This window comes from Sus scrofa, chromosome 1, assembly GCF_000003025.6.
Source record: "Sus scrofa isolate TJ Tabasco breed Duroc chromosome 1, Sscrofa11.1, whole genome shotgun sequence".
NCBI classification, from domain to species: Eukaryota; Metazoa; Chordata; class Mammalia; order Artiodactyla; family Suidae; genus Sus; species Sus scrofa.
Window position 1 is genome coordinate 4,943,304 of NC_010443.5, and position 26,670 is coordinate 4,969,973.

The 26,670-nt window shown below is 51.1% G+C and overlaps 1 protein-coding gene and 1 long non-coding RNA gene across 2 annotated transcripts in view; one reads left to right on the top strand and one right to left on the bottom strand.

Annotated features, from left to right (window-relative positions):
- Positions 1,578–6,971, top strand: LOC110259878. The gene is made up of 2 exons (XR_002342280.1): positions 1,578–4,234; positions 6,387–6,971. It is a non-coding gene; the product is annotated as an uncharacterized LOC110259878 (long non-coding RNA).
- The window catches only part of PACRG (parkin coregulated), a 500,573-nt gene continuing 495,285 nt past the window's right edge, over positions 21,383–26,670 (bottom strand). Inside the window, exon 5 of the mRNA XM_021071855.1 lies at positions 21,383–25,082. Within this exon, the coding sequence (XP_020927514.1) occupies positions 24,922–25,082 (161 nt within the window). The 3' untranslated portion in view covers positions 21,383–24,921. The remainder of the gene's footprint in view (positions 25,083–26,670) is intronic.

A 26,670-nucleotide genomic window follows, 5' to 3' on the forward strand; every position in this document is an offset into this window, starting at 1 on the left:
AAAGGACCAGCCCGGAAGGCCAGGCAGATGCAGCAGCCACAAAAAAAGAGATTCGTGCGTGAGGCCTATAACTCAGAGGATGCAAGAGCCCAGGAAAAGTGGGCAAGTCAGAAATAAAAGGCAGATTCCGGCTCCTGATCTGAGACATTAAGGCAGGACATCAAAGCTTGACCCCGGATGGCAGAAGCTTGGCGCTGTGGGAGCAGGCCGACCGGGACCTGAGGGGAATGTCAGGGTCCCCTGCCGCCTCCTCCAGCAGCTGGGAGAGAATGCACGGCCTGTCAGGAACTCGCCTCTGGGTTTAGACAGTCGTAGGAGCTGATGCTCTGAGAAGCATCACCAATCAGAATGATGGCAACGGCAGCAGCGGGAAATCTGGAAATCAAAGGGTCTGTATCCCAAAGCAACCGGTACGTGTGGCTTAAGAATCCTCTGTCACCTCGGAGCCATGGCAGCGGAGCCGTGGTTCTCATCACTTGGAGCTGGCACGAGCTGCCTGCCAGCTCCGGGGGCTGCAGAACCAAGCTAAAAGGAGAGCTTGACCGGTGGCTGAGAGGCGGGCAGGACACCAGGTCGGGCTCAGGTGGCAACAGTGGACTTCCAAAGTCTTAGGGTGTGTGTCAACTGGACAAGAGGGGAAGAGCAGGCAGAACTCGGGAGCCAAGGAGGGAATCTGAGCTCCCTCTGAACGCCACTGATTGAGGGGTCTGCTCACCGAGCAGGGATTCCCCACCGTTGACAGCACAGCTTTTTACGTCTGGCATTGGGAACGGTGACCTGGCATGATGTCGAGGCACCGTCACCCCAGAGTCTTCCAGTTTGTCTCACATCTACTCTTTGACCAAAGGACAACTTTTCGAAGCTTCACTTTTCTTCTCTTGTCTGGAAAATGGTAGTTTTTTTTTTTTCTGGCCGCACCCATGGCATGTGGATGTTCCCAGGCCAGGGATCAAACCCTTGCCACAGCTGTAACCAGAGCCACAACAGTGACAACACTATAGCCTTAACCACTAGGCCACCAGGGAACTCCCCGAAAAGTGGTATTGTTACATGCTAGTTTAAAACGAAGATGGAGGAATTTGAGTTATGGGGAAAAAAAAAATCCCTCAAAACTTTCTGTGTAACAAAAAGATCTCCTGCAAGTGGCGCCTGGGATGTCAAACTCCCTCCGTAAAAGCAGAATGAGCCTGTTCACAGGGGCTTATTAAATCCCTGAATCAGGTAAAATCAGCACACACGTCCTTCGTGGTAATTACGATTACGGGGAATCAAACGATTTAAGACAGTGCGGACATATATGATGATGTGGAATTAAAAACCACGGTGTGGAGTTCCCGTCGTGGCGCAGTGGTTAACGAATCCGACTAGGAACCATGAGGTTGCGGGTTCGATCCCCGGCCTTGCTCAGTGGATTAACGATCCGGCGTTGCCGTGAGCTGTGGTGTAGGTTGCAGACGTGGCTCGGATCCCGAGTTGCTGTGGCTCTGGCGTAGGCTGGTGGCTACAGCTCCGATTAGACCCCTAGCCTGGGAACCTCCATATGCCGCGGGAGCGGCCCAAGAAATAGCAACAACAACAACAACAACAACAACAAAAGACAAAAGACAAAACAAACAAACAAACAAACAAAAAAACCCACGGTGTTAGAAAGTCCAAGGAACGGGAATACACTAAGACAGAAGGAAGCGATGCCAACAGCTTTGGGAGGATTGCGGCGCAGTGGGGACGGTCTGGAGTCAGGGCTGGCATTTTCTAGCTTTGTGATGTTGCCCCGAATTCGGACGTGGTAGAGGCGCTACTTTGCCAGCTGTAACATGGGGATAACACTTCCTTATACGGTTGTGGTGGTGAAGTCACTGAGCACGGAGTTGGCACATAGTAACCACAGTAGGCAGTGAAGAGTAGGAATGTAGGTGCAGTAGGTATACTTGCAATAAACCACAGAGATTCAAGGAGCAAACTACGCATAGGGTCCTTACAAATCTCCAAGCATATAAGGATCCTAAAAAACGGTCAAAAGTGGTCACAGCCTACGGAGGTGGTAGTAACAGTTAATGAATGAATTCAATGACTACTACAGATAAAAAAAAATCCCTTCCTCATTAAACTCACTAGTAAAGAAGTAAAAGGTAATGCAAATCTCGGTTGCCATTATAATAATGGAGACGCTGGTGAAACCACGGTGAACTAGGAATATCCGGGAATTCCTGGTAGAAGTGTGTTTATTATTTTGGAAGAGAATTTGGTAAATATTATCAAGAGCCGTAACATTCTACATTTTGATCTCCTGATTCTGTTCTTGGCAATGAACTAACTCAAGTTAGGAGGAAGCTATACTTATAACAAGGCATGTAGCTAAGATTATAAGAATAAAAAAATCTAATAATACAGCAGTAGTCACTTTGTCATAGAATAGTAGCTCTATGAGATATTATATGGTGATTAAAAATAGCAGAGGGTATACAAAATGGAGTACATATAAAATGATGTCCAGTAGGATACAATGTATTGAAGTAACTAGAAGTATTGAAAAAAATCATATATAAATATATATGGATACAGATGAAAGGATGCTGTGAAGAAATGCAATTCATTTATATTGGTAGAGGGTTTTGGATATAATTATATGTGTATTATTTTATTAATAAATATGGTAAAATAACTCTATTATGAAGCAATAACTCCTCGTGATTCATTTTATGGAGTGACCAATATTAGGTATAAAATCCAATTCAGGGACTCCCAGTAAAGGCACAAACAAGCTCTGAGGGGCATTTCCTGGCTCAGTTGAGAAATACCGTTGACAACACACCTGAAAACGTCTCTCTAAAGAAAACTTTACTTCTTAAGGTTGGAGTTTGGTTCCCTGACGCTCTTTCATATTATTATAAGCACTCTGACATTTAATTTGGGAAATCATTCTCTATTAGATGTGAAAACAGCTTCAAAAGTCACTTACGAAAGTAGCAGATAACTAAAAGAATATTATACATGATGGCACCAACCAAACAGAAATGTTTGGTCATTCACCGGTTCTGTAGTTTTTGAGGAACCCTCCGAGTTTTATAAATGACAAAAACACTTTGTCAAAGCCTCAGATCAGGCCCTACGTGTGCATGTGAAGAGGAGCTATTTCTGTCTCTGGGCTCCAGTTACACAGCCCGAGCTGGGCGCTTTGTTCTCAGAACTCACGCTGTCATCAAAAGGGACTCCGTACAAATAGAGCAGTGGGCCCGCAGTGGCTGAGCCGTAACCACAGCTGCAAACCCTCCGTCATGTGAACTCGCCGGGCTTTTTCTGGGTCTGGAATGCCTGCTGGCCACGCCTTCCCTGCCTGGCCTCAGCCTGCACCCCCGTCCATTCTTACATCCACTCCGCTCCCCCACGTGGCCCAGGCCGCCTCCCTCCCTCTGGCCTCCGGAGCAGCTGTTTTCACGCCGCCTGTGGTCGTCGTCGTAGGGCCGGTCCTGTGGGTCCCCTCCCAGCAGGATCCGTGCCTGTCCAGGGGAGAACCGTGGGTGTCTACCTCGTGGTGACATGGTGTCTGGCCCGTGGGCCCTGGAGGAACCTTAGTGTGTGGTCTTTGGAGGGACTAGAAGGGTCCATGAGGTCCCTGAAATCGTGGGCAGCTTGTGTGCACAGGCAGATGGCGAGGTTGAGGCCTCCCAGCAGGGGTTTCTCGATTCCTTTGTCCCTTTAAGCCCCCTGGGGGTTGAGCCGGTCCCGGAGGCCTCTTTCCCCTCCATGGCCAGTGACTGGTTTAGGCGCTGGCCAGCGACTCTCAGACCCATGGGGCCGAGGGCAAGATGGTGGGAAACTGGGGGACAGGGCGTTTTCACGGGTGGGGGAGGCCAGAGGCGGCCGGCCCTCTTCATCCAGTCCCGGGCCCTTTGGGGACCACAGGCCACTGATAGGACAGAAGCAGAGTGGGAAGTGCATGTGTTTGGGGGGGCACTGGAGCCTCAGGTGTGACCGAGCATGGCCTCCACCAGCCCTGACTGGTTCACTCGGCGTGTCATGTGATACCGCACACACACTGTTTCTGGAGGAGTTTTCATTGCATTTCCTCTATTTTTGTAGCCGATGCATCTGACAGGAAGTCGTAGTTTTCATTAGCTGAAGAAAAGGATCTGCCTCCCCTCCCCTGCCAGGGTTCAGGATCTCTCTAGAAGGCGCTCAGAGGATGTAGACTGACTCACTGACTGACAGACTGACACGGCTCCGTGTAACCCAGGTACCGTGGACATTCGCGGCGGCCTGTTTGGAGGAGGCTGCTGACTGGAGTGTGTGGATCCCACGGTCCAGCCCAGCGCTCTGCACGGCCAGACCGTGGGAGAGAGAGTTCGAGAAACTGAGTACTGAGCAAGCAGGGGTCCAGGCCACGGCGCTGAGCGTGCCTGCGAGAGGACCCAGCCAGCTGGTGGGTGGGCACCAGAGGGTCCCTCTCACCAGGAGCCTGCCGGGCAAGCAGGCTTCAGCTTACAGGCAACCCTGGCTGGTCAGTCGTGTTCAGAAGGATTCTGAAGTTGTGTCTAAATTAGGCCTGGATTATCCCTTTGTCTCCCAAGGACACAAATGAGGCAGCCCATTCAGGCAGTTATTTGTCCTCCTTGTCTGGGGCCTGGTTCTTGGCTTTCTGGGAGCAGGAAAGTCAGGGCGTCCTCCCAGAGCAGAGACGGTCAAGAGAGGGTCCATGTAGCTCTTGAAAAAGATCTCATCCCTTTGACACATTTTGTTCAAAAACAGTCTGACTCTGAGGCCCAGGGTCGTGCAGGTGGAGGCGCTGTTTCCGGCTGTCTCAGGTTTATGAAGCTCCATCTACCCCTGGAGCAGCCTCTTCCTCCGCCAGCGGCGGTGGCCAAACTCTGATGCGTCCCCTCTTTTCAGAGGGACCCACGGTCGTGCTGTCCTGGCTCAGACTGGGGCGGGTAGGGGGGAGCCTGGCTTTCAGTCCAGCGGCTGCTTCTCTGACTGCGGCCTGTGGTGAGGCTGCAGGGCCCTGGGGCCCCGAGGTAGACCCGAGGACACCTGCTCTAATGTCACAATGCTGCTTCTGGTCGGGCTGCAGCTTTCCTCAGTGCCCGCTGGGCAGTGCCCCCTGCTCACCTGGGCTCTGTGGGAAGTGCAGGGGGTGTGAGCTTAGCCACCTCCAAGGGGAAGGGCGCAGGGTGCAGGGCAGAGGGGCTGGGGGCTTCAGCAAGGTCGGGGGAAGGCTCTGCCTGACCACCTGTAAAAGGACGGGACAGTCACTCCCTGAGGGGAGCAGCCCAGACAAGGACTGGGACAGGGACGGGACTCGGAGCGACACAGTTAGCTCAGAATGTGCTCTACTCTGAGGGCTGGCACGGGGGAGGGAGGGGAGGGCCTGTGCTGGCTTCGGTGGGCAGCGGAGGAGGCGGGGAGCCCAGGTGGGGGCCCTGGCTGGAGGGCCTGGTCCCTGCAGAGGGTGGTACCACGGGCACTGGGGAGGGGCCCTTGCCTCCCCCTCCTTTGCCTCTTCTCCCCGCCCCTTTCCTCTCTCGCTGGGGTCTCCCCTCCACGTGCCTCCCTCCCCTGCCGCTTCCCAGGCAGGTGACAGGGCCGCTGCCTTCACCCGCCCCCTGGAGGGACGCACAGAGGAGCTGGGAAGGGGGCCGCCTGCCGGACCAGCTTGAAGAGAAGCAGATGCAGCGCCTGGCTCGGGGGAGGTGGCCGAAGGACATGACCTTCCTCCCGGCCTTTCTTTTGGGAAAGGAAGTCTTCGGACGTTTGTAGCAACTGAATCAATCTTGTCACTTTGATAAGCAGGGTCCCGGTGCGGAGAAAGCTCCACACTTCCTCCGATTGTTCCAGTTTATTGAATTTCAGCGTGTGGGACATGATAGGCCCGTTCCTGGGGAGCGCGGGAGGAAGCGGGGGCGGCCGGGGCTTCCGCGGGGCGCCCGGGGAGCAGCGCGGCCCGGGTTATTCTTGGAAGTTATTTTGATCTCCTGGCCCCGACGGCTCAGGTTTCTGGCCGGGCCTCTGGGCCACGTAACGGGAGGATGAGGCGCTTCATTATAAGAATAGCCTCGGCGGCTCTTTGAGGGCACCGGGACCACGCTGGCTCAGCGGCGGGCCTCGGGGAGCAGTGAGGGCCGCTGCCGGAGGCTCCCGGGAGCGCAGCCTCTTCCCCGCGCTGCTGGGGAGCAGAGGTGACTCAAGAGGAGCCTGACTCATGAGCTCCCCGGACAGGAAGGCCGGGCAGGCAGTGTAACGAAGAAAGTTCTGGTCCAAGCTGTTTATAAAATGGAACCTCTTGCCCTTGAAATAGAAGCTCCTGAACCGGTGAGGGCGGGCGCCCCCCACCCGGGCCCCAGGCTTTGCTATTTTAACTTCTGCGTTTAAGTCCTTTCTTCTTATTATAGATGTTGCATCACCTCCCTTTGGCTGCAGCACTGAAGTACCACGACCGGGGTGCTTAAACAACACAATTTGCTTTCTCGGGGTGCTGCGCGCAGAAGTTGGAGACACGGTGCGGGCTGCGCTGCTTCCCGCTGAGGCCGCGCTCTCCCAGTCCCCCCCTGGCTTGTGAGATGACGGCTTCAATCTCCGCCTTCATCGGAGCTGGCATGCTCCGCGTGTGTTCACATTTCCCCTTTTTATGAGGACAGCAGGGATACCGGCTCAGGGCCAGGCTACTCCAGGATGACTCATCTTAACTGATTACATGGGCAAGGACCCTATTTCCCAATAAAGTCACAGTGAATTTTGGGGGGGAACACAATTCAACCCACAATAGATGGAGTGGTACATATGCATGGTGCAAATCTAGAAAATAGAAGCAAGCACAAAAGAAGAAGAAACCCTTTTATCACTGAGTGATCCTGGCTGTGAATATCTTAGAGGCCCGAAAAAAAAAATCTTAAAATTAGACAAAATGAGTGTATTGTTTCATATCTTTATTCAATGATCTCTACCTTTCTACTTCACTAAATTTCTTCTCATCAATAGTCTATGTTCAAAATGTGTGTTATTTACCGTAATTTTGTGCAAATCAATAACAAATCCATGGCCATTCGTTTTCACAGGTGGTCATGTTCCTTAAGTCTCTTTAATTCATAACTGTCCTTTTTTTAGGGTATCAACTTATTTTGGGCCAATTACACTGTGCGACACCTCACCTCCTGGATTTGTCCCATTGCTTCTTTGTGACATTGTTTAGTTCGTCCTTCTGTCCCCTGTGTTGCCTGTAAAGTGGGGCTGTAGAGCCTCTGACGAGGTCAAGCTAAGCATTTTTGGATAGAAAGCATTGAAGGCACTTCTAAGTGCCCCCCAGCAGAAGACATGGAACATCTGGTGCACCCAGGGCAGGCCTTGCCGGGCATGGGGATGGTGCCTTGAGGGGGGGTGTCCTGCATTGGGTGCGAAGTGACACTTGGTGATTGTGAATGCTCCTGGCAGCCCTGAGGTTTATGCTAGTTGAAGGTTTCTGATAGTTGAGACATGAACGCTCTCTTTTCTGGTGACAGCTGGCACTGGGAGAGGAAGTGTGGCAGGGCCTGCAGTGCCACCCGCATCAGGGCCCTTTGGAGACCTCACCAGTCTCAAGATTCTCAGTTCTAAGAAGTCCCGCCCTTGGGTTCCGACACTGAGTCCACTAATGTTTTCCCACCAGACCTGGGCCTCGTGACGGTCCACGCCCCACACTGCGGTGTTGCAGGACGTGGCTGGATCCCCGTCTCCCTCCCAGAACTTTTCCAGGAAGGACCATAGCCCTTTCTCTCCAGCATGCTACAGGGTTTTTGTTTTTGTTCCGCAAAGAGAAGCAGTTTACAGAGAAACACACAGACTTTATGTGTAAATTTGCTCATCTTTTGACGAATTCATACACTCGTATAACCCAAACCTCCATCAAGATACAGAAAATTCCCATCACCCGCAAAGTTCCTGCAGGCCCTTCCCAGTTAATCCCGGCGTGGCCAGAGCTGACCACAGTTTCCGCTTCTCCCACAGTGGATCACTTTGCCTGTTCTTCGTGTACACGGCATCTACAGCACCAAGATGGGCTTCCTCCTCGGCCTTGCAGGTGTCAGCACCTCACTGCCTCCTCCCTGCCGTGTTGTGCGATCACGCCGCACATTGCTCATCCAGTCTCCTGTGGAGGGACACGTGGGCCGTTTCCAGGTCTCAGCTGTTATCAATAAAGCTTCATGAATCATCACATACAAATAATTGTGTGCACTAATGTTTTCACGTCTCTTGGGTAAATATCCAAGAGTGAAATTAGCGGGTCAGTAAAAGAGGGCGTAGCATTTCCCTTCCTATCGATAGTGAAACGGAGTTCTGGTGTCGTCAGCCTATTTATTTTTTGCCATTCTGCTGGCTGCGTAGTGCTGTTTCAGTGTGGCTCTAATTTTTTTATTTTTCGGCTACATCTGAGGCGTACACAAGGTCCTGGGCCAGGGATCGAATACAAGCCACAGCTGCAACCTACGCCACAGCCACGGCAATGCTAGATCCTTATCTCTTCACACTGGGCCAGGGATGGAGCCCATGCCACTGCAGAGACGATGCCAGATCCTTAACCTGCTACGTCACAGTGGGAACTCCATTAACTGAATTTCTTGTCATCTTTCAGTGAAGATAATCAAAGATACGTGGATAGGAAGTGATCTTTGAGTGACACTGTTTAGTTCGTCCCTCTGTCCCTTGTGTTGACAGAGGGACAAACTAATTCTTCCTCATTCCCATTCTCTGGGTTTCTGGTGAGTCCAATAGCAGGGGATAGAGGCTGGTGGCGAGGTGGGGCTGGCCAGCACGGCGTGGTGTTCTAGAAGGTTCTGATACATTAGGGGAGACAGGGTTGGACATGGAAAAAGGGCAGAGAAGACCCCTTGGCCCTAAAGTGTTCGCCATATGGGGTTTGTTGGGGGAAGGCAGTAGAAGTACAGAGACTGCAGCTGAGAAGAGGGAAGAATTGACACGCTACCTCTAGGAGTGGACAATTGCCCATTGGAGAATCACGGCGCCAGAGAGCTTTCTTGCAGTTCCAGGTAGAATCCTGTTCTTTAAATGGAGACTATCATTTGCTACCCTCCTTGGCAGAGGTTCCTTTGAGCCAGAGGAGCTCTGAGACCTCAGGGAACCAGCAGGAGCTCCCACCCTGCTCCAGGGTGACCCCCTGTCTCCTCCCTGCCCAGCTGGTGATGGAGACCCCACCCAACCTTATTCTTTGACCTTATTCTGGTCCTTCCGTGGGGAGCACTGCCGCCCACTCCCGCTACTGCACCCCTTCATCTACAGAGACTCATTGTGGGGGGGCTTTACTAAGCCACCCTAGAATGTCACTGGAAGACCCGAGAACAGGCCACAGGGAAGGAATACAAGGAGAAGAAGAGAAAAAGAAGCTGGGATGGCGAAGGGGGCAGGGGGAGGTGACAGTTGCTGTGGAGGGTCAGCAGCTGTAGACCTGAGCTGTCCGTTCCTGCTCCTGCCTCAGGTGAGACGTCCCCTCGGGGTCAGGGGGAAACGGGGCTGAGGACCCTGCATCCTCTGGAGAGGCCACCTTACCTCCAAGCACAGGCTCAGAACACCTTTGGCCAAAAAGAAATGGTCAACGGATATTAGGAAAGTAAGAATTGACAGTCCAGAGAGATCTCTGGCCACAAAGCCTTGTCTTAACTGGTGGGGACTCGCGTTATAAAAATACGCCCCTTCTGGGGCGGGATCTAAACCTTCTCCTTGTCCCTTTAGGGGACGGTGCTGTCAGTTCCTGTTGCGGCTCAGTGGGTTAAGACTCCTGCAGTGTCCATGAGGATATGAGTTTGATCCCTGGCCTCCTTCAGTGGGTTAAGATCCCACATGGCCACACCTGCGCTGTAGGTCACAGATGTGGTTCAGATTCGACCCCTAGCCTGGGAGCTTCCATATGCGGCAGAAGCGGTCCTAAAAATAAAAAATAAAATAAAAAAGAAGTCCTACAAATGAGCTAAATTAAAAAAAAAAAAAAGCATACCGTGCCATCATCCCACCTCATCGGAAATAGAAGCCGCTCAAAGCAGCGGTTACCACCTTCTAGGATCTCAGAGAGAAAAGAGGAAAATTCCGGGAGCACCGCGAGGAGGAAGGCAGGCCCCTCGGTGCGACCGGCCCAGCTGGGGCTGCCCGGGGTGTGTCCCCCTCAGGCCACAAAGGACCGGCGGGCCGGGAGGGAGGCGGAGGGAGCAGAACGTGCGGCTCCGCCGAGGACAAAGCCTCTTTGCGGGTCTGCCACCGCCAGCTCCCCTCCAGCAGAGAGGGGCTGTGAGAAAGCCTGGGCGCCCGGGCCCTTTCAGCTGCAGTGAAAGCAGCCGCTGGCAGCGCTGCCCCAGGCGCTGGGAGGCCGCGGGCTGGCACCGGGCGGCTGGGCGGCCGCGCTCCGCGGTGGTGCGTTCCCAGGCCCCGGGCACACAACCTTGGGCCGCGTCCCATTTCCTCCCGAGCAAAGCTTTAGCGAGGGGGGCAGGGACCGCAGCGTCTTCGGGGGGCCAAGCTCCCCCCTGCAGAGGGGCCCAGATGGGGCTGCTATGGGGCTGCTTTGGGACTGCTCTGTGCCGGCTGGGAGATGACTGTGGCACATTATTCACCAGCCTGCGAGCAGGGACTGGATTCCCAGAGTCTCCTCTTGGGAAGGAACTTCGAGGTCAAGCTCCAGCCCGGATCTAGCCCATCACCTCATTCTACAGAAGGGGAAACAGGCCCAGAGCTGTCAGCAGTGGGTGGCAGAGCCCCGTCTGAAACCAGCCGCCTGGATTCCAGCTTAGTGCAGGCCCCTGGTGTCTCTTGCAAGGGAAAGCACACAGATGGGACCAAGTTGGGGTGCCCTCCCTGTCCTGCCTGAGTCCCACCAGGGGTGTCCCGGTTAGACTGGCATCTGGGGGCAATGGAGAAGGTGCCAGGAACTGATGGCAGATGTGAGCGTGGCGGCCGTGGGAGACGTCCTTCCCACCTTGGTGCTGTGACCTTTGGATAAACTGCTCTTTACTGTTTTCCCAGCTTCTTAGGGTTTCATTTTATTGTGTGGACTCAGGATGTTAGGGCTGCCAGGAACTTGGGGGTTTCTGTGGGCTGACTTCCCAGTGCCGGTTGTGGGACTCCCCCTGGACTGGCTCTTAATAGTCACTGGCTTCTTTTATTCCCCCCACTTCAGTGGAGTTATAATTAACATATAACATTGTGTCAGTTTCAAGAATACAACAGGAGTTCCCATTGTGGCACAACAAAAACCAATCCCACTAGGAACCATGAGGTTGTGGGTTTGATCCCTGGCCTTGCTCAGTGGGTGAAGGATCTGGCATTGGTGTGAGCTGTGGTGTAGGTCGCAGACACGGCTTGGATCCCGTGTTGCTGTGGCTGTGGTGTAGGCCGGCAGCTACAGCTCCGATTAGACCCCTGGCCTGGGAACCTCCATGTGGCGCAGGTGTGGCCCTAAAAAAAAGACAAAAGACAAAAAAAAAAAAAAAAAAAAAAAAGAGTACAACATGGTGATCTGATATTTTTATACATTATGAAATGATCCCCACAAGAAGACCAGTTACCATCCATTAGGACATAAAGTTGTTACAATATTAGTGACTGTATTCCCTATGCTGTACTTTACATCTTGTGACTTTATAGCTGGCAGTTTGAACCTCTCAGTCACCTTCACCTGTGTTGCCTGACTTCTCACCCCCTCCCTCTGGCAGTTCCCCTCTTTGTTCTCTGTCTCTTGAGTCTGTTTCTATTTTGTTTCTTTTGCTTTCTTTTTTAGATTCCACATATACATGAAATCATACGAGTTGTTTTTCTCTGATTATTTCGCTTAGCATAATACTTGCCACATCCAACCATGTCGCCACAAATGACAATATTTCATTCTTTTTCATAGCTGAGTAATATTCCATTGTGTATATAAACCACATCTTTACCCAGTCATGGATCCATGGACAATTAAGTTGTTTCCAAATGTTGGCTATTATTGAAGGTTCCAAAGGGAAGAGAAGTCTCTAGCTCCTGGGGTGGCCAATCAGCTCCCCGCTGGATTTAAATACTGCAGGGATCGTGGTGGGGGACCCCTACCTTCTGCTCCAGGGCAGGATCCTTCCACAAGCTTCCCTCAGCTGTGCTCCAGGTCATGTGTGGAGGGGGCCCTGGGGGGGGGGGCACAGTCCCGGGCCCCTCCCTGGGCTTCACAGTTACCAGCTGTGTGACTTGGGCAAACTAACTCATCTGAAGGCTAGTTCTCTCACCTGTAAAAGGAGGCAGTGTCGGGGTCGGGGTGGTGGTGGATTAGCAGCAACTTTTCCAGGCCGCGCGCTGCTCAGTGACTCGGCCTCACCTTGTCCTCAGTCGCTTGGTCTGGGCCGCACATCCGATGTCACTCATGACTCCTCCTTCTGCACGCGGGCCGCGGGCGGGGGCGTGGGGGGGGGGCAGGGGCCCAAACTCAGCCAAAGCGGAAACAGGAGTGATGGCGAGTGGACGTGGCCGCGGCCACGTGGAGCTGCCGCGGGGCCGAGGCTCCCCTCCGCACCTGCAGGGGCCCGATCGCGGTGGAGGAGGGGCTTCCTCCACATCTGGCGCCCCCACTTCCGGAGGAGGGGCGGGGACTCGGCCGTGGCCAGTGTCTGGTCCAGCGTCTGGCGGGAGGAAACCTTCCTCCAAGGACAGATGCCGCTCCCAGCGCACTGGGGTAAAGCAGGGGCATTAATCGTGAGGCTCTGAGGGAAAACGACAGCTTCCCTGCGAAGCGTCAAATACTCAACTGCACTCGCAGCTGTGATTAAATCCCAGCCACGTCGGTGGTTCTCGGGAGATGAACATTTGTTGGTCCACCCACTGTCCACCGGGGTTTAAAGACCAGAAGGGGACTGAAGGGTCCCGGGGAGAAGCGTGTGATGTAGGATGTGAGACCGGAAGCGAGGCCAGGCGGCGGGAGGTGTTTGTGCGTCCAGGGAGGCCCCGCGTGCTGCAGGGTGAGCTGAGCTGAGCTGCCACTCTCACTAACACAACGCGGAGGAAACGCTTTAGTGCCATGGAGCCTATGTTCACTGTGGCTGAACGTAAAGGCCTTCTGGAATCCTGTCCTAACACCAAACATCGCTTCCCAGGTCTGCGATGCAGGGGGAGCTACGTTTTCTGCCTTGGTCTTTTCCGCCAGAAGCGTCTCCCTGAGCCGTGTCCTCCCTGGTCAGCGGCTGGACGCCCGCATGGCTGCTGAAAACCACACTGTGTCTCAGGAACACGAGGCTGATCCCTGTGCTCCGAATGGACACGTACGCCCGAGATGAGTGTGTCTAGGGCTTCAGCGTGGATTGGTACTCATGTTATTTGTTCTGTGTCCATTTATACTCATAGGCTCTGGCTGTCTTCTATTGAAAGGTTAAGTCTCCGGCCCAGTTTTGAGTGATTTTCACAAGATTCCCCATTTAATCCTCCCAGTACTTTCTGAAGTATTCTCTCTAATGGGGAAACTGAGGCGTGGAAGATCATACTGGAAGGTCAACACGCCTAGAGGGAGGTGGGGGACCTGCAGTTTAAATCTTGGCTTTAACCCGAATCCCAATCAAATCCCAGCTCACTGTGTCTCGCCCTCGCCCACCCACAGCCTCTCCCTGGACTTTTCAAGCCAGTCTAGAATGTCTGCACGTGACACCTTCTTGTTTTTTTTTTTTTTTTTTTTTGGCCACACCTGCCCCATGTGGAAGAATCCGGGCCAGGTTCCTGAACCTGTGCCACAGCAGCAACCCAAGCTGCTTCAGTGACTATGCCAGATCCTTAACTCCATGTGCCACAAGGGAACTCAGACACCTTCCTTTTTTTTTTTTTTCTTTTTCTTTTAAGCCATAGCGCAGGGTTATTGCAAAGCCCCTGAAATCTTGGCCTGCTTGTTGGCATTCAGATTTTACCCCCTTTTTGGAAAGAGAGTGCAATATTTGATCTTTCACGTGAGTGCTGCGTGTAATTCCCCTGCCTGCACAAAACAGCACTTTTTCACACACATGATCCCACTGAGGCCCACGACACTCCCCTGGGGTAGGGAAAGCCTCACAGCGGCCCCTTGCGCTGCTGGAGAAGGAGCCCTCTCTGCCTTGTAACCACTGTGTAGATTCTAATAGATATTTCCCAGAGAAAAGCTTCATTCAGTTGGGACTCCGACCTCTTGTGAGACGCTATGTGTCAGATATGTGGCCTTTGCTTGGCGGTGACGTTATTAGATCTTCAGGCAATTCCAAAAGACTGTCTATTCCCTCCCAATAAAGCATTTTAATCAATTTCGTTGTTTGGGTCATTTTTGCCGAGCTCTGAACACCAGGGAAAATCACTGAAGCAGGGCGCAGTTTATTCCCCGCTCAGTGCACAAAGATCCAGCAAGTACATTCGATTTAAGGCATAGATTGTCACAGTTCAGGAATGTTTTGCAGTTGGGTTCCCTCTAAACTGAAAACATTCCTTTAATATGGAGAATTCCTATGAGGGCTGTAAAAATCCTACTCCTGTGACGTATGTCCCCCTCTTGAATGGAGCCTCCTGCAGGGTTATTAAAAATTTACCTTTTTGTCAATCAAGTTCTTTATGGGACATTTTTCTTGCTGCATTTTAATGTCATGTTCACTGCCCCAGCTGTATGAGGGAGGAGACAAAAAGGCCATTTAAAGCTCTGGTTCCAGAATGCTCCCATTATGCATTGAATTGAATCAAGTGACACACATGGGCCGTGCTGTGTGGGGACATAGTTTTAGCTGTAGGTTGCTGTCACTCACCCACGGAGACTTGAACCTGGGGCAATGGAGAAAATGTTAATTCAGATATCCTCCTTCAGGAAAGGTGTCTGGTAAGCGAAATTATATGGGAGCTGTCGTAGAACAGCTGATGCCAATGTTTTGAACTTTGAGACATTCATTAGAAAGTTCCCCTTCTGTATTAATATAAATTATTCCATTTTTTTAAAAAAAGTTTCAAGTATAAAGATGACAACACATGGAATATTTGGAAACGCTTTTTTGAACAGTGAGATTTTAAGCTTTTATATATTTTTTTCCTGATAATACTTGAAGCAAAAATGGTAGATTTTTACTACCAGCTTTTTACCGATTGATTTAAACCATATTTTTGGAAGGTACACTAATTGCTCAGTCTCTAGACTGAGGGCAATTTAGTTACCTTCCTGACTAGGGACATTGAAGCTTCCCTATTATTCTTAAAGGCTATATTCAGTTAATTTCCCTGAAGAGTCCTAGTGCTCCATGGAAAATAGCAAGAGTGGCCGGGCTTGAAAGCGGGCTCCATGGAGACCCGTTCATGGCCCACAGACTTTCAGCTTAGCCCTCGGAAGGGCAGGAATCAACCTTGGTTTGGACCAGGGGTTGCCCGACTCCAGGTGCTCTGGAGGACCTGCTCAAACACAGACGCTGGACCCCACCCTGGAGTGTGGATTCAGCAGGTCTGGGCAGGGGCCGGTGCGTTCCTCCCAAGCACCCAGGTGATGCTGCTGTTGTTGGGCCAGGGACCCCACTTTGAGAACCACTGTGCCAGGGTGTGGGGGTAACTCCGGGTGGCAGTGGGGTTGGGGCACTTGGGCTGCTTCCGTTCAGCCGCCTAGAGAACGTGGATTTAAATGGACAACTGGGAGTTCCTGTTGTGGCACAGTGGAAACGAATTTGACTAGCATCCATGAGGACACGGGTTCGATCCCTGGCCTTGCTCAGTGGGTTAAGGATCTGGCATTGCTGTGGCTGTGGTGTAGGCGGACAGCCACTTCTCTGATTAGACCCCTAGCCTGGGAACCTGGATGCGTCGTGGAAGCAGCACTTAAAAAGCAAATAAATAAATAAATGGACAACGAGGTCAGTTTACACTAAGACTCCCTTACAGGGGACGCCCGTATGACCAGGGAGGAAGTGTGTGGAAGTGACCTGCATGGACCCCCGGGGGACCCAGCGAGAGACCGCGGGCGGAGTCGGGGAGCCCGCGGGGCCGCCCAGTGCCAGGGTGGCGCTGCCTCCCAGCCCACACGGAGGTCGTTGTTCTGTCCTTGAAGAGCAGATGGGACCTGGGTTCCGGGAGCTTTGGAGGCCATTTAAAATACTTCCCTCTGATTTGGTTCAAACGAAACAACGAAGGCCTCTCCCCGCAATGGCAAAGCCTTTCTCTATCCTCCAAAGTCTGAGCATCTCCAGCGAAGCTTACGTTGGACGGAGAGCTCTCCTGGTCTCAGGACAGCGGTACAGGGGACCCGGGGAAGCTGGGTGGCCTCCGCCTGCCTGGTGGGGCCGAGGGCCGGCCCCGCCGCTCGGACTCCCTGGCCTGGCAGCCGAGGACCTGGTGTCACAGGGCCGTCCCCTCACTGACTCAGGGCCCCTTCTCCGGGGGCGCCTCTGCGCCGGGCAGGCCTCGCGGCGAAGGGGAGGCGGCGGGGACAGAATCAGAGCCCTTTTCCCAGGGAGCCCACCTGCCATGGAGAGGCCAGCGAGCAGGCCCTGGGAGCCTGGGAAGCTGCGTGGGGCTGGGGAACCGTGGGGCCAGGCTCTGGGGCCAAGATGTTCTCGGCTTATTTGTGAGACAGATTTGGGGTCTGTATGGCTAACAAGAAGGAAGGGGAGAGAGTCGGAGAGCAGGGGAGTAGCCGGAAGCCCCAGAGACTGGAGTTCACCTCCGGGGGTGGGGGTGGGGTGGGGCGATGGTGCAGGGGTGGCAGTCGCTGGGTGAGCTGATGGCATTTGCGCCTGAAGGGCACTGCCTCCCCTGCAGCTTGTCCCTGTGGGCAGGTGGTTAGCCAGGCAGGATGGCGCATGGACTGGAGCAGAGGAAGGACTGGGGACACCATCGGGCTCCAGGGCTCTTTGGATGGCTCTGCAGACAGGATCTGTAAGGGTTGGATGGGGAGCTGAGAGGAAGCGTCAGGACTGAGTCTGGGTTTCCAGCCAACTAAGGGAAGTGATTCCTGTTGACTGAGCTGGAGCTCCTGGGGGTCGGGGAGACACCTGGAGAGTGGCGGGAATGGGGGTTTGGTTTCACACATTTGGTTTCAGAAGCTCTGAGACATCCAAGTGGACTGTTCTGGGGGAATGGAGGGAAGTGGAGATGAAACTGGAGACTCGGGGTGCACAGACAGCATCTGAAGCCGTGGGATGGGAGGAGACTGAGGCCTGAGCCCAGGGTCCCGGGACACTGGGAGGTCAGGAAGCAATGAAGGACCAGCACAAGAGGTGACAAGGAGTAGCATCTGGGCATCAACAAGCCTCCCCCCCTTTTAATTTAACTTAATTTAATTTACTTTTTGGCCACACCTGTGACATGCGGAAGTTCCCAGGCCAGGGATCAAACCTGAGCCACAGCTGTGACAACACTGGATCCTTAACCCACTGAGCCACCAGGGAACTCCTTTTTGGAGCATCCCAGGCAGGCCTGCAGCACACTCTCTTCTTCTCTTCATGGGGGCGCAGCCAGTTCTTAGTGGGTGAAATTGGGTTTTCCTTTGAACCCAAGGGCCTAAGCTGGTGTCCACTGGTGCACAGGTCAGGGTGAGAATACCTGCAGTGGCCCTGAAATTCCCAGAGAAACACTGCGGGCACACGCGCGAATCTGAGAGGAGGGTGTGGTGCTCCCATCAGCCTCTGAAGGCGAGACCAGGGGTTATTTCTCAATAGTTTCTAAATAAAAAAAGAAACCGAAGTCATACATTTTTAAACTTATCAAGCCCAGGAAGAGAACAAATCCTTTCACCCAGATTGAAACTTACAGAAGTTTGGCAAAGGAAACGTGAGTAACGTTAGCCAAGAACCTTAAAAATATTCCCACCGGGGAAAATGAAAATGAACTCCTGAAACAGAGAAATGCGAATGAACCAACCTGCAAAGAGCCTTTTCCACCTCAAGTCAGGCTCCATCAGTAACCAGGGACGGGAGAACTGGTTCATCACCAAGGAACCCGGAGGAAGAGGCCGTCTACACCAGCGGTGAGATCTGAACTTGGGCGGCGTTGTGAGCACAAGGAATGGGCTCGTCGCCGCCCCAGGAGACCACGCCGGGTGCCTTAGGGGCTCCACGGCGCCCCCATGTTCCCCGTTACACCATCGTCAGGTTAGTGCAAACCACTGCTAGTTAGGGTTTCCCAGAAACTAAGCCGACTTGGGTTTCGTATCCACACCGGGCTTGTTCGCACTCATGCTTTGAAGGCTGCAGAAGAGACAAAGGCGATTCCAGATATTTTTAGAATCAGATTCAACACCAATATGTATTCTCCTGCTGGAAAGTGTCCTTGATGAAGCCGAGTACTATTATATTTATTCCCACTGCCAAGCCCGAGAGGATACTTAGGGCTTCTTTTGCATTAAAATGTCATGATTACAAATAATCCCAGGACAGCGGTGGCAGTGCTATTTTCAAAATGGCCTTTCCCTCTCCACTCAGTGTTGGAGCAAAGAAATGCTGCGTCCAAGTGCACAGGGTAACCAGAATGTTTAACTCACTTCTAATATCTTCTTTTCAAAGAAATGAGGTTGGCGGAGCTCGGGAGAGGCCTCCTTTCTGGGGCTTGTAAAGAAGGATGCTGTTTTGTGAGTCTCCCGGCAGGGCCCAGAGGGACCCTGAGTGGGGGAGGTGGAGCTTGGGGACCTGTCAGGGCCTGGGCGCTCTGCCAGGTGGGGCATTGCTGACCTGCAGGCTGGGTGGGGGGGGAGCGTCTTCTGGGCTCTGAATATTTAAATCATGGACACGAATTGTCTTGACATGTCTGGAAGCCTGGTCATTTTTAGTTTAGATCTGAAAATGTCCCATTTTGGAAAAACTTTGGTTCATTGGTACATTCTAGAAAAAGGAAACTTTATGGGTTGAACCATTTAAAAAGCATTTGAGGCTGGAAGTCCCTGTTGGCTCAGCAGGTTAAGGATCCAGTGTTGTCACTGCTGTGGCTTGGGTTAGATCCCTGGCCCAGGGAACTTCCACATGCCATGGGTGTGGCAAAAACAAACAAACAAACATTTGAAGTTTTCTGACTCCATGTAAAACCCCATCTGAGAGTAAAAATTTGTAATTACAAAAATGCTCATGGAATATTTTCCCAGGTATATAACTTCTTTAAAATCCATTTTTGAGCTTCCCAGCCTCTGCTCTAACGAAGAATTAGTGACCAGCATCTCAAAACAGCCAAAAGAAGTAAGAGAAGCAGTGGGTACTGAGACAGACTTAGAATCACTTTGCAGCCTCTCCAAATGACAGTGTTCTGAGAGGCCCCACAACCTGCTCTGAAACGTCTCAAGTTTCTAGCTTGTGCGTAAGTAAACCACAGAGGACTTAGGGCTTGTTTGTGTAAGGAAGCTTCACGCTGGAAAATCATATTCCCCATGCACACAACCGTTTCACAGAACTGTGAATTCTGTATTTCTGTCTGCTGTTTCCAGAGAAAATTGTGCTCTTCTTCCAGTCTGCGGGCGAGAGCAGCCACTCTCGAGGATGAGGGACTGCCCGTGGAGGTGACTCCTAGGAGAGCAGGGGGGCTTACGAAATCCTGGTCTCTTTGTCACCAGGTCCAGCGTGACGGTCAAGACCTACGCCTATGGCCTGTGATGGGCCAGAGACCACGGGGGTCTCGTTAACCATGGCTGGAACCAGGGCCTCCTTGGCACCCCCTCTGCTCCAGGCTCAGTGCCCCCCTCCCAGACCCTCTGTATCAGCCTCACGTCTGGGGCCTTACCGACTGCTTCCCTGGGGGAGCTGGCCCCCTGGGTGGTGTCCTCAAGTAAAGTGAACACAGTCCCGAACAGACAGACAGACACACACAAACCCTTGCCTCTTACTCCAGTGTCTGTTTCCTCCCTGTCACCGTTGCGTCCCATTGGACAACTTAGAGAGGTTCGGAGGTTCCATCCTGCGTGGTTCAGTGGTAATGAACCTGACTAGCATCCACGAGGATGTGGGTTCCATCCTTGACCTTGATCAGTGGGTTCAGGATCTGGCGTCGTCATGAGCTGTGGTGTAGGTGGCAGACGCGGCTCGGATCCGGCATGGCTGTGGCTGTGGCCTACGCTGGTGGCTACAGCTCCGATGGGACCCCTAGCCTGGGAACCTCCATATGCCAAGCGTGAGGCCCCCAAAAGACAAAATAAATACATACATAAAAAGAAAGGGCGTTTCAGTGTAAAAATGGAGCTGGAGAAAGAAGCCGCCGTCTCCCTCAGAGTTCTGAAACCTGGCAACACTTGTCTTCTCTTTCAGTTAATTGGAAATTATTTGGGAAAAGGAGAGGACAAGCCCGGGGTAGAGAGGATAGAAAAAAGCAGGCCATTCCTATCTTCATACCAGTAAAACAATGCAGTCTTTTTTTTTTTTTAATCTCTTAACTTTTTATTGGAGATATTAAACCAGCCATAGAAGCCTCAGTGGGGGTGGTGGCGGCAGGGCGGTAGTGTGGCGGGGTAGCAGTGTGGTGACAGTAGAGATAGTTAATCTTTTTGTTTTTCTTTTTACCTTTTGACTCCCTTCACCCATGTCTCCCAATGCCACCTTCTGCCTCTAGCTTTTTATGTCTGTGAGCGTGTTTGTTTTATTTTTTGTCTTTTTAGGGCTGCACTCTCTGCATGTGGAAGTTCCTAGGCTAGGGGTTGAATTGAAGCTATAGTTGCAGGCCTACACCACAGCCACAGCAATGCAGAATCTGAGCTGCATCTGTGATCTACACCACAGCTCACGGCAATGCCGGATCCTTAACCCACTGAGCGAGGCCAGTGATCGAACCTGTGTCCTCAAGGATACTGGTCGGATTCAATTCCACTGAGCCATAATGGGAATTCCCTTGTTTGTTTTAGATTCCACATGTAAGAGAGATCATGCAGTATTTGCCTTTCTCTGTCTTATTTCCCTAAGCATCATGTCTTTGAGGTCCACCCTTGTTGTCACAACTGGCAGGATTTCATTCTTTTCTTATGGATGGATTATATATCTACGTGTGGGTTTCCTTATATGTACAGGTGGGTTTGTTTCTGGGCTCTCTATTCTCTTCCATTGATCTATTGTTGGTTTTTTATGCCAATGGCATACTATTTTAATTACTATAGCTTTGTAATATGGTTTGAAATCAAGGAACATGATACATCCAGTTTATTCTTCATTCTCAAGATTTCTTTGACTTCTTGGAATCTTTTGTGGTTCTATACAAATTTAAGCATTATTTGTTCTATTTCTATGAAAAATGCCATTAGAATTTTGATAGGGATCTGTGGGTTGCTCTGGGCAGTGTGAACATGTTAACAATATTGATTCTTCCAATCCATGAACATGAAATAAATACCTTTCCAAACATTTGTGTCTTCCTCAATTTCTTTTATTACTGTCTTGGAGTTTTGACTATACAAGTCTTTCACTTCCTTGGTTAAATTGAGAACAGGGAAACCTCTTTTTTTTTTTTAAATGCAATTCAATTTATTTACTGTCTTACTACTTACAATTCCAAAGTCACATTTTCTTGTTTGTTGGCATAGTAGCTTTATTAGTTCAAATCAAGTAAGCAATCACATGTTCTAAGCTATGATGATACAATATTTAGCTCTTCTTTGTAGCTGGAACCCAATAATATTTCCTCTGTATCTATCTGCTGGGTATTTTCTAAGCTTTAGAGCATTTGCTCACATCTCTGCCCCTTTTTTTTGTCCTTTTAAGGCCACACCCTCAAGAGACAAATGGAAGTTCCCAGGCTAGGGGTTGAATCGAAGCTAGAGCTGCCAGCCTACACCACAGCCACAGCAACACCAGATCCGAGCCGCATCTGCAACCTATGCCACAACTTTTGGCAATGCTGGATCCTTAACCCACTGAGGCAAGGCCAGAGATTGACCCTGTGTTCTCATGATACTAGCCGGGTTTGTTACTGCTGTGCATTTACTTGCTAATCTGTACGGCAGCTCTCAGCTATATCCCAGGGATTTGTGAGAGGCTGCTGGACTCCAGGCCCTGCAGCTTGGCCCTGGGGTGGTGCCCTCAGAGCCTGCTGTGAGGGCGGGTCTTAGCCACCCTGCCCTCTACCCTCCAATGGAATGCTCCCATTTCGCCATGCTTTAACTCGCGCTTACTTCCGGTGGGCCAGACAGTAAATTGAGCAGGGAGAGAGCTGTTTGGTGGCAGCCTGACTATCCTGCCAGCCTCTCCATGCAACTTCCCCCTGCCAGGCAGCGGCAGGCCTGTGGACCAGCTTCTTCCAAGAGGCCCCCTACCAAATACATTTCACGTTCACTTCCTCTTCCAGCTCGCAGGCTTCTGCATCCTCAGGAGGCCTGGGGTTCAAGGCAGCGTTTGTCTTCGCAAATAGACTCACTCACCCTTCCAGAAGGGGGCTTTCTGCTTCTGGCCTTTCGGTCATTTAGGTGTTTGCACACTCTCTCAAGTTCTCGTTACAGGCCTCCTCCGTCTCGTCATCCAGGAACGTGTGTTCTTCAGCTGTGTTTAACTTCCTTTTCCGGACTGGCTCTTTCCAGGGTCCCTTTGTTTTTCAGCCTGGGGACGACTCCCCCACGGAGGACACTGGCTCAGGGGGTTTCTCGAGCTCTGGGCTGGGCTCGGCCACCAGCTCCCACCGTCTGTGAGGCCGGCATCCTCTCGCTGCCTGGCCGATCACGTTGGTGGGGGACACGGCCCAGGGAGCTGGTGCTCTCCGCCCCTCTGCCTCTGCCCACCTGCCTGCCCCCAGGTGACGTTCCCTGTTCCCGTGTGTCCCTAGGAGCAGGAAAGCCATCTCCTTTGGTTGAAGTTGGGATAGAGGTGACAGTGAGCAAAAGCAGCCATTCCTATTTCCATGCTAATAAACAACACATTTCCAAAAACTCTCCAGAGAACAGCGTGCTGTCTATATAGTCATTTTGGTTTTCCGCACAATTAGTTTCTTGTGACCAAGAACTCACTCCTGCTTTGTAGGCAGCACCACATCGTCCGAGGATTTTCCAAAGATATATTACTTGGCTAGGGTAGAAATTAGTCATTGGTCAAATGTGGCTTCTTTGAAATAAAAGGCCAACAGCTGTAAGAAACTGTACCAGGCACGTCATAAAAGTCACTGCTGGTCCTTGCAGTATTCCCTGCAGGTAGGTGTAATCTCCACTTTATAGCTGAGGAAATCTGAGGCTCAGAGAGGTTACATACATTGCCCAAGGCAGCACAGCTAATGGATGACAGAGCTGGGGAAGGCACCCCGAAGTTTTAATTCTACACCAGAGTTAGGACTCTTGTATCAGTGGCAGGTTTTTTGCTTCTACACCAGCCAGTTTTCACAAGCAGGACAGAGACTGAGAGGCCAGGCTCGCTTCTGAGTCCTGACAGAGCCGTGCAGGAAATTCTGGTATGAAGATTCCAATGCACCAGCAGCCAGCGTCTTTCATGGACTTTGGGGTCACATTGAACATACGGCCGATGCCTGGACGGCCGCTGAGGGATACAACTGAACATCAGAGTTTGGAGAAAAACCCATCTTAACCTGCCCATGTCTGCTGCTAGCTCTGTCTTTTCAAAGTATTAAACATGAAAGCCAATCTGTGTTACCTGGTTCTGCCGAATCTCCGTTTATCCTAAAAAATGCTTACAGAAACGAGGCGGCAGTGACTAGCTTTCATATGCTGAGCCTGTCATCAAGGAAGATGAATAATGAAGCAGTTTTCAGATTCGGTGTTTGCCTTTGGAAACTTGTGTCTTAAATAATTAGTGATGACAATCTCGAGGCCAAGGCCAGGTGCCTGGGGGAACACATTTCATTTCTTCACTTTTGTGCAGAAGCTGCACTTTGCTGCAGAGTGAGCCACTTCAGGCTATGCACTTCTGGGTAGTTCTCAGGTGTGCAGAGTCAGTGGTCCATTGTTCTGGAGAGTTCTGGGCTGAGTTTCAAATGCCCCAAGCTCACTGCCTGGCACGCCTGAAGGGCCCTGGTCAAGGCTGCTTCCTTAGACCTGCTCTTCTCTTTGGGCGCCTTTTGTCTTTTTCAGTTGAATGTAAAAGTGCATGTCTTTTGCCTTGTTTTTTTCCAGTCTCAATAAAATTCCAAAACAGTGCCTTCAGACCCACAGAAAGGAGTTATAACTCATCCATCCATCCCATCCGATGGGAGGGGGTAAAAGAAAGGAGAATTGCCAAGGAAAAGGATTTGATTCATTTCAAGGGGCAATCATTAAGATGCATACGAGTCATTTTCAAAAATGATTAAAAGCCCTAAACAAACGGTTGGATAGCGTTTTGTCAATAACACGGGGTCCTGAGATGCAGTCTGTCATAATATAGAGGGACAAGGATGCAAACTAGTTTTTTAAAAACATCATGTTTGCTGTGTTGCATATCACACTCGCCTTCTCCGCCCCCACCTCTGGTGAGTTTTTAAACTGGAAAGCCCCTACAAGCCCAGATCACTAGCGGGCTAGAAGCATCTATTACGTTTATAGCTGAGGTTCATAATGGGCTGCAAAACTGTCCTCCTGTAATTGGAATATAGATTCAATAGTCATATTGAATGTCAAAGCCCACTGCTCTGCACAGCTGCTGGGGAGCGTTTCTCGTCCATGACAAACACCTATTACGCAGTCAGCACAAACCCTTCCCTTACAACCTCTGACATCACCCTCGGGGCAGGCAGACACAATTGCTGAATTGCGTATGAAAATTATAGTTGTATTGTCTATACAACTGAAGGTTTAACTCGGACTCCTGCCTCTTTCCGAGCTGTATAAAGAAGCAATTCTTCTCCTAGAACAAATAAGCACAGTACACTATTGTAATCTAAGAAACAGGCACTATTTATGTATTGGAAAGCCTTGCTCTCAATAGGGCTAACAGTCCAATGGCCCATGAGCCACTATTTTAGCAGCTGTAGAAAAGTAAGCTGTAGAAGTCACAGATAATGAGATGCTAACAGCAGCAGAGAAAGATGACCGGAACGCTAAGAGAAGCCTTCCTCTAATCCCGGCTGTCCCCACCACTAGTTCAGCAAGCAGGACTCGTAGGTAGGGACCATGTACTTGATATTGATGAAGGCATCTTCTCCTCCGTAGCGCTCGAAGGCCTCTAGTGTCTCTTGGATCAGGTCACCGATGTTCTCTCTCTTCTGCTGGCTGTAGTCAATGCCATCTCCAGAGTTTACTGGTTCATGCAAACACACAAAGAGGCCCGTTATTTCACCACAGTTTCCCAAAAAGTCCTATACAGTAGTCTATGCGTTGTTCTCTGAATGCTTGTCAGGAGTTGCAAGCATTTAACATTTTCACATGGCCCTGTTGAGTTTTAGGAATGGTGACAAATGCAAAAAAATATGAAATCCCAGATTGGAGTTGATGAGAACTCCATAATGAAAGTGAGGTGATCATGGTTACACACAAGTCAAGGAATCTCTTTCTTATACCTGGCAATTGCATTAAGAGCATTCTGTTGGACCTTGAGTTCTTCAAAATCCCAACAGAGCATATTGAGAAGGAATTGCCCATGGTTGGGTTAGGGGTTGGACTTATATGATTTTAAGGGGATTTGCTTTAGAGCAAGAGGCTTGGCCCAATCCCACGTCCTTGCTACTTTTCTGCAAGGAGTGAGCTCTCCTCTCAGTATCACTGATCCAGGTGTTTGGCTCTCTGATAGTGTCTCCATCATTCTGGATGCAGGCGGGGGAGGAGGAAACTGCCTTTCCTGCTGTAGCTGCTTGATCCATCCTGGAAATCTCAGATGACAATCATCAGTTACTGTTTCACACTGTGCACTGTGCCACTGCTAGTTTAGGAGTCTTAAGTCCAGGCAGGTGGTCAGCCCAGGGAGGCACCTGGAGGACCCAACCAAGGCCCCCCTGCCTCCCAGAGCCTTGGAGTGACCATCCAGCTGCCTCTCAGACTCTGAGAGAAGGGGGTTCTTAGGGCTGGCCTTCAACAGCCTGGGGTGGGGAGCCTGAGTTCAAAGTGCTTCATTCCACACAGCACAGTTGCAAACTGTTGGGACAAGAAGTATCTGACTGCATCACACCTGGGAGGCTCCCCAAGTGTGGGGGGTGTCTGACAAAAATGGGAGCCCCTTTGCTTCAATCCAGAGTATAAAAATTCCCCTATTTTTCTCTAATAATAGTCATTACATGCAGGTAGGTTGCATTTCCCTCAATACCCAGCGAGCGAGTCATCTTTGTGCCCCTGCTGACGTTACCTGTTACTTCACCTTCTCTGTGATGAAAGGTGGGCTGAGAGGCCCAGGAGGGTGAGGAGGAGAGCTCAGGCAGTGGGGTGCTACGGGGCAAGCAGCTGCAACTGGAAAATGTGCACTTTACCCGATTAAAGTAGTTGTTTTATGCAGATTTCAAATGTAGCTCCCAAATGCTTATCTTGCTTGAGTGTGAAAATAATAGAGGGGAAAAAATGGCATTTCAAACCTTTTCTCTCCAGTTATTCTGAACATTTTCAAAGAGATGGAGTAACGATTCAGACCAGTAATAAAGGTAACAATTACAATCCCACATAGCAGAGATAAGCAGTTCTTTTGCTTGATTTTCCCAGAAATTTATTAGAGAAATATCACAGTCTTCCATAGAGAAAATACCTGGCTCTCCTGATTAGCTTCTTTTGATGGTGGTGGTGGGGTGTGAAGGCAGCAGGAATATTACTCATTTTCCAAAAGAGAAACATCGTGAGTCACACAGCTACAGCGCATATCAATTTTTCATAACAAATGAACTTAAAATGGTTGGCAAAGCCATTGC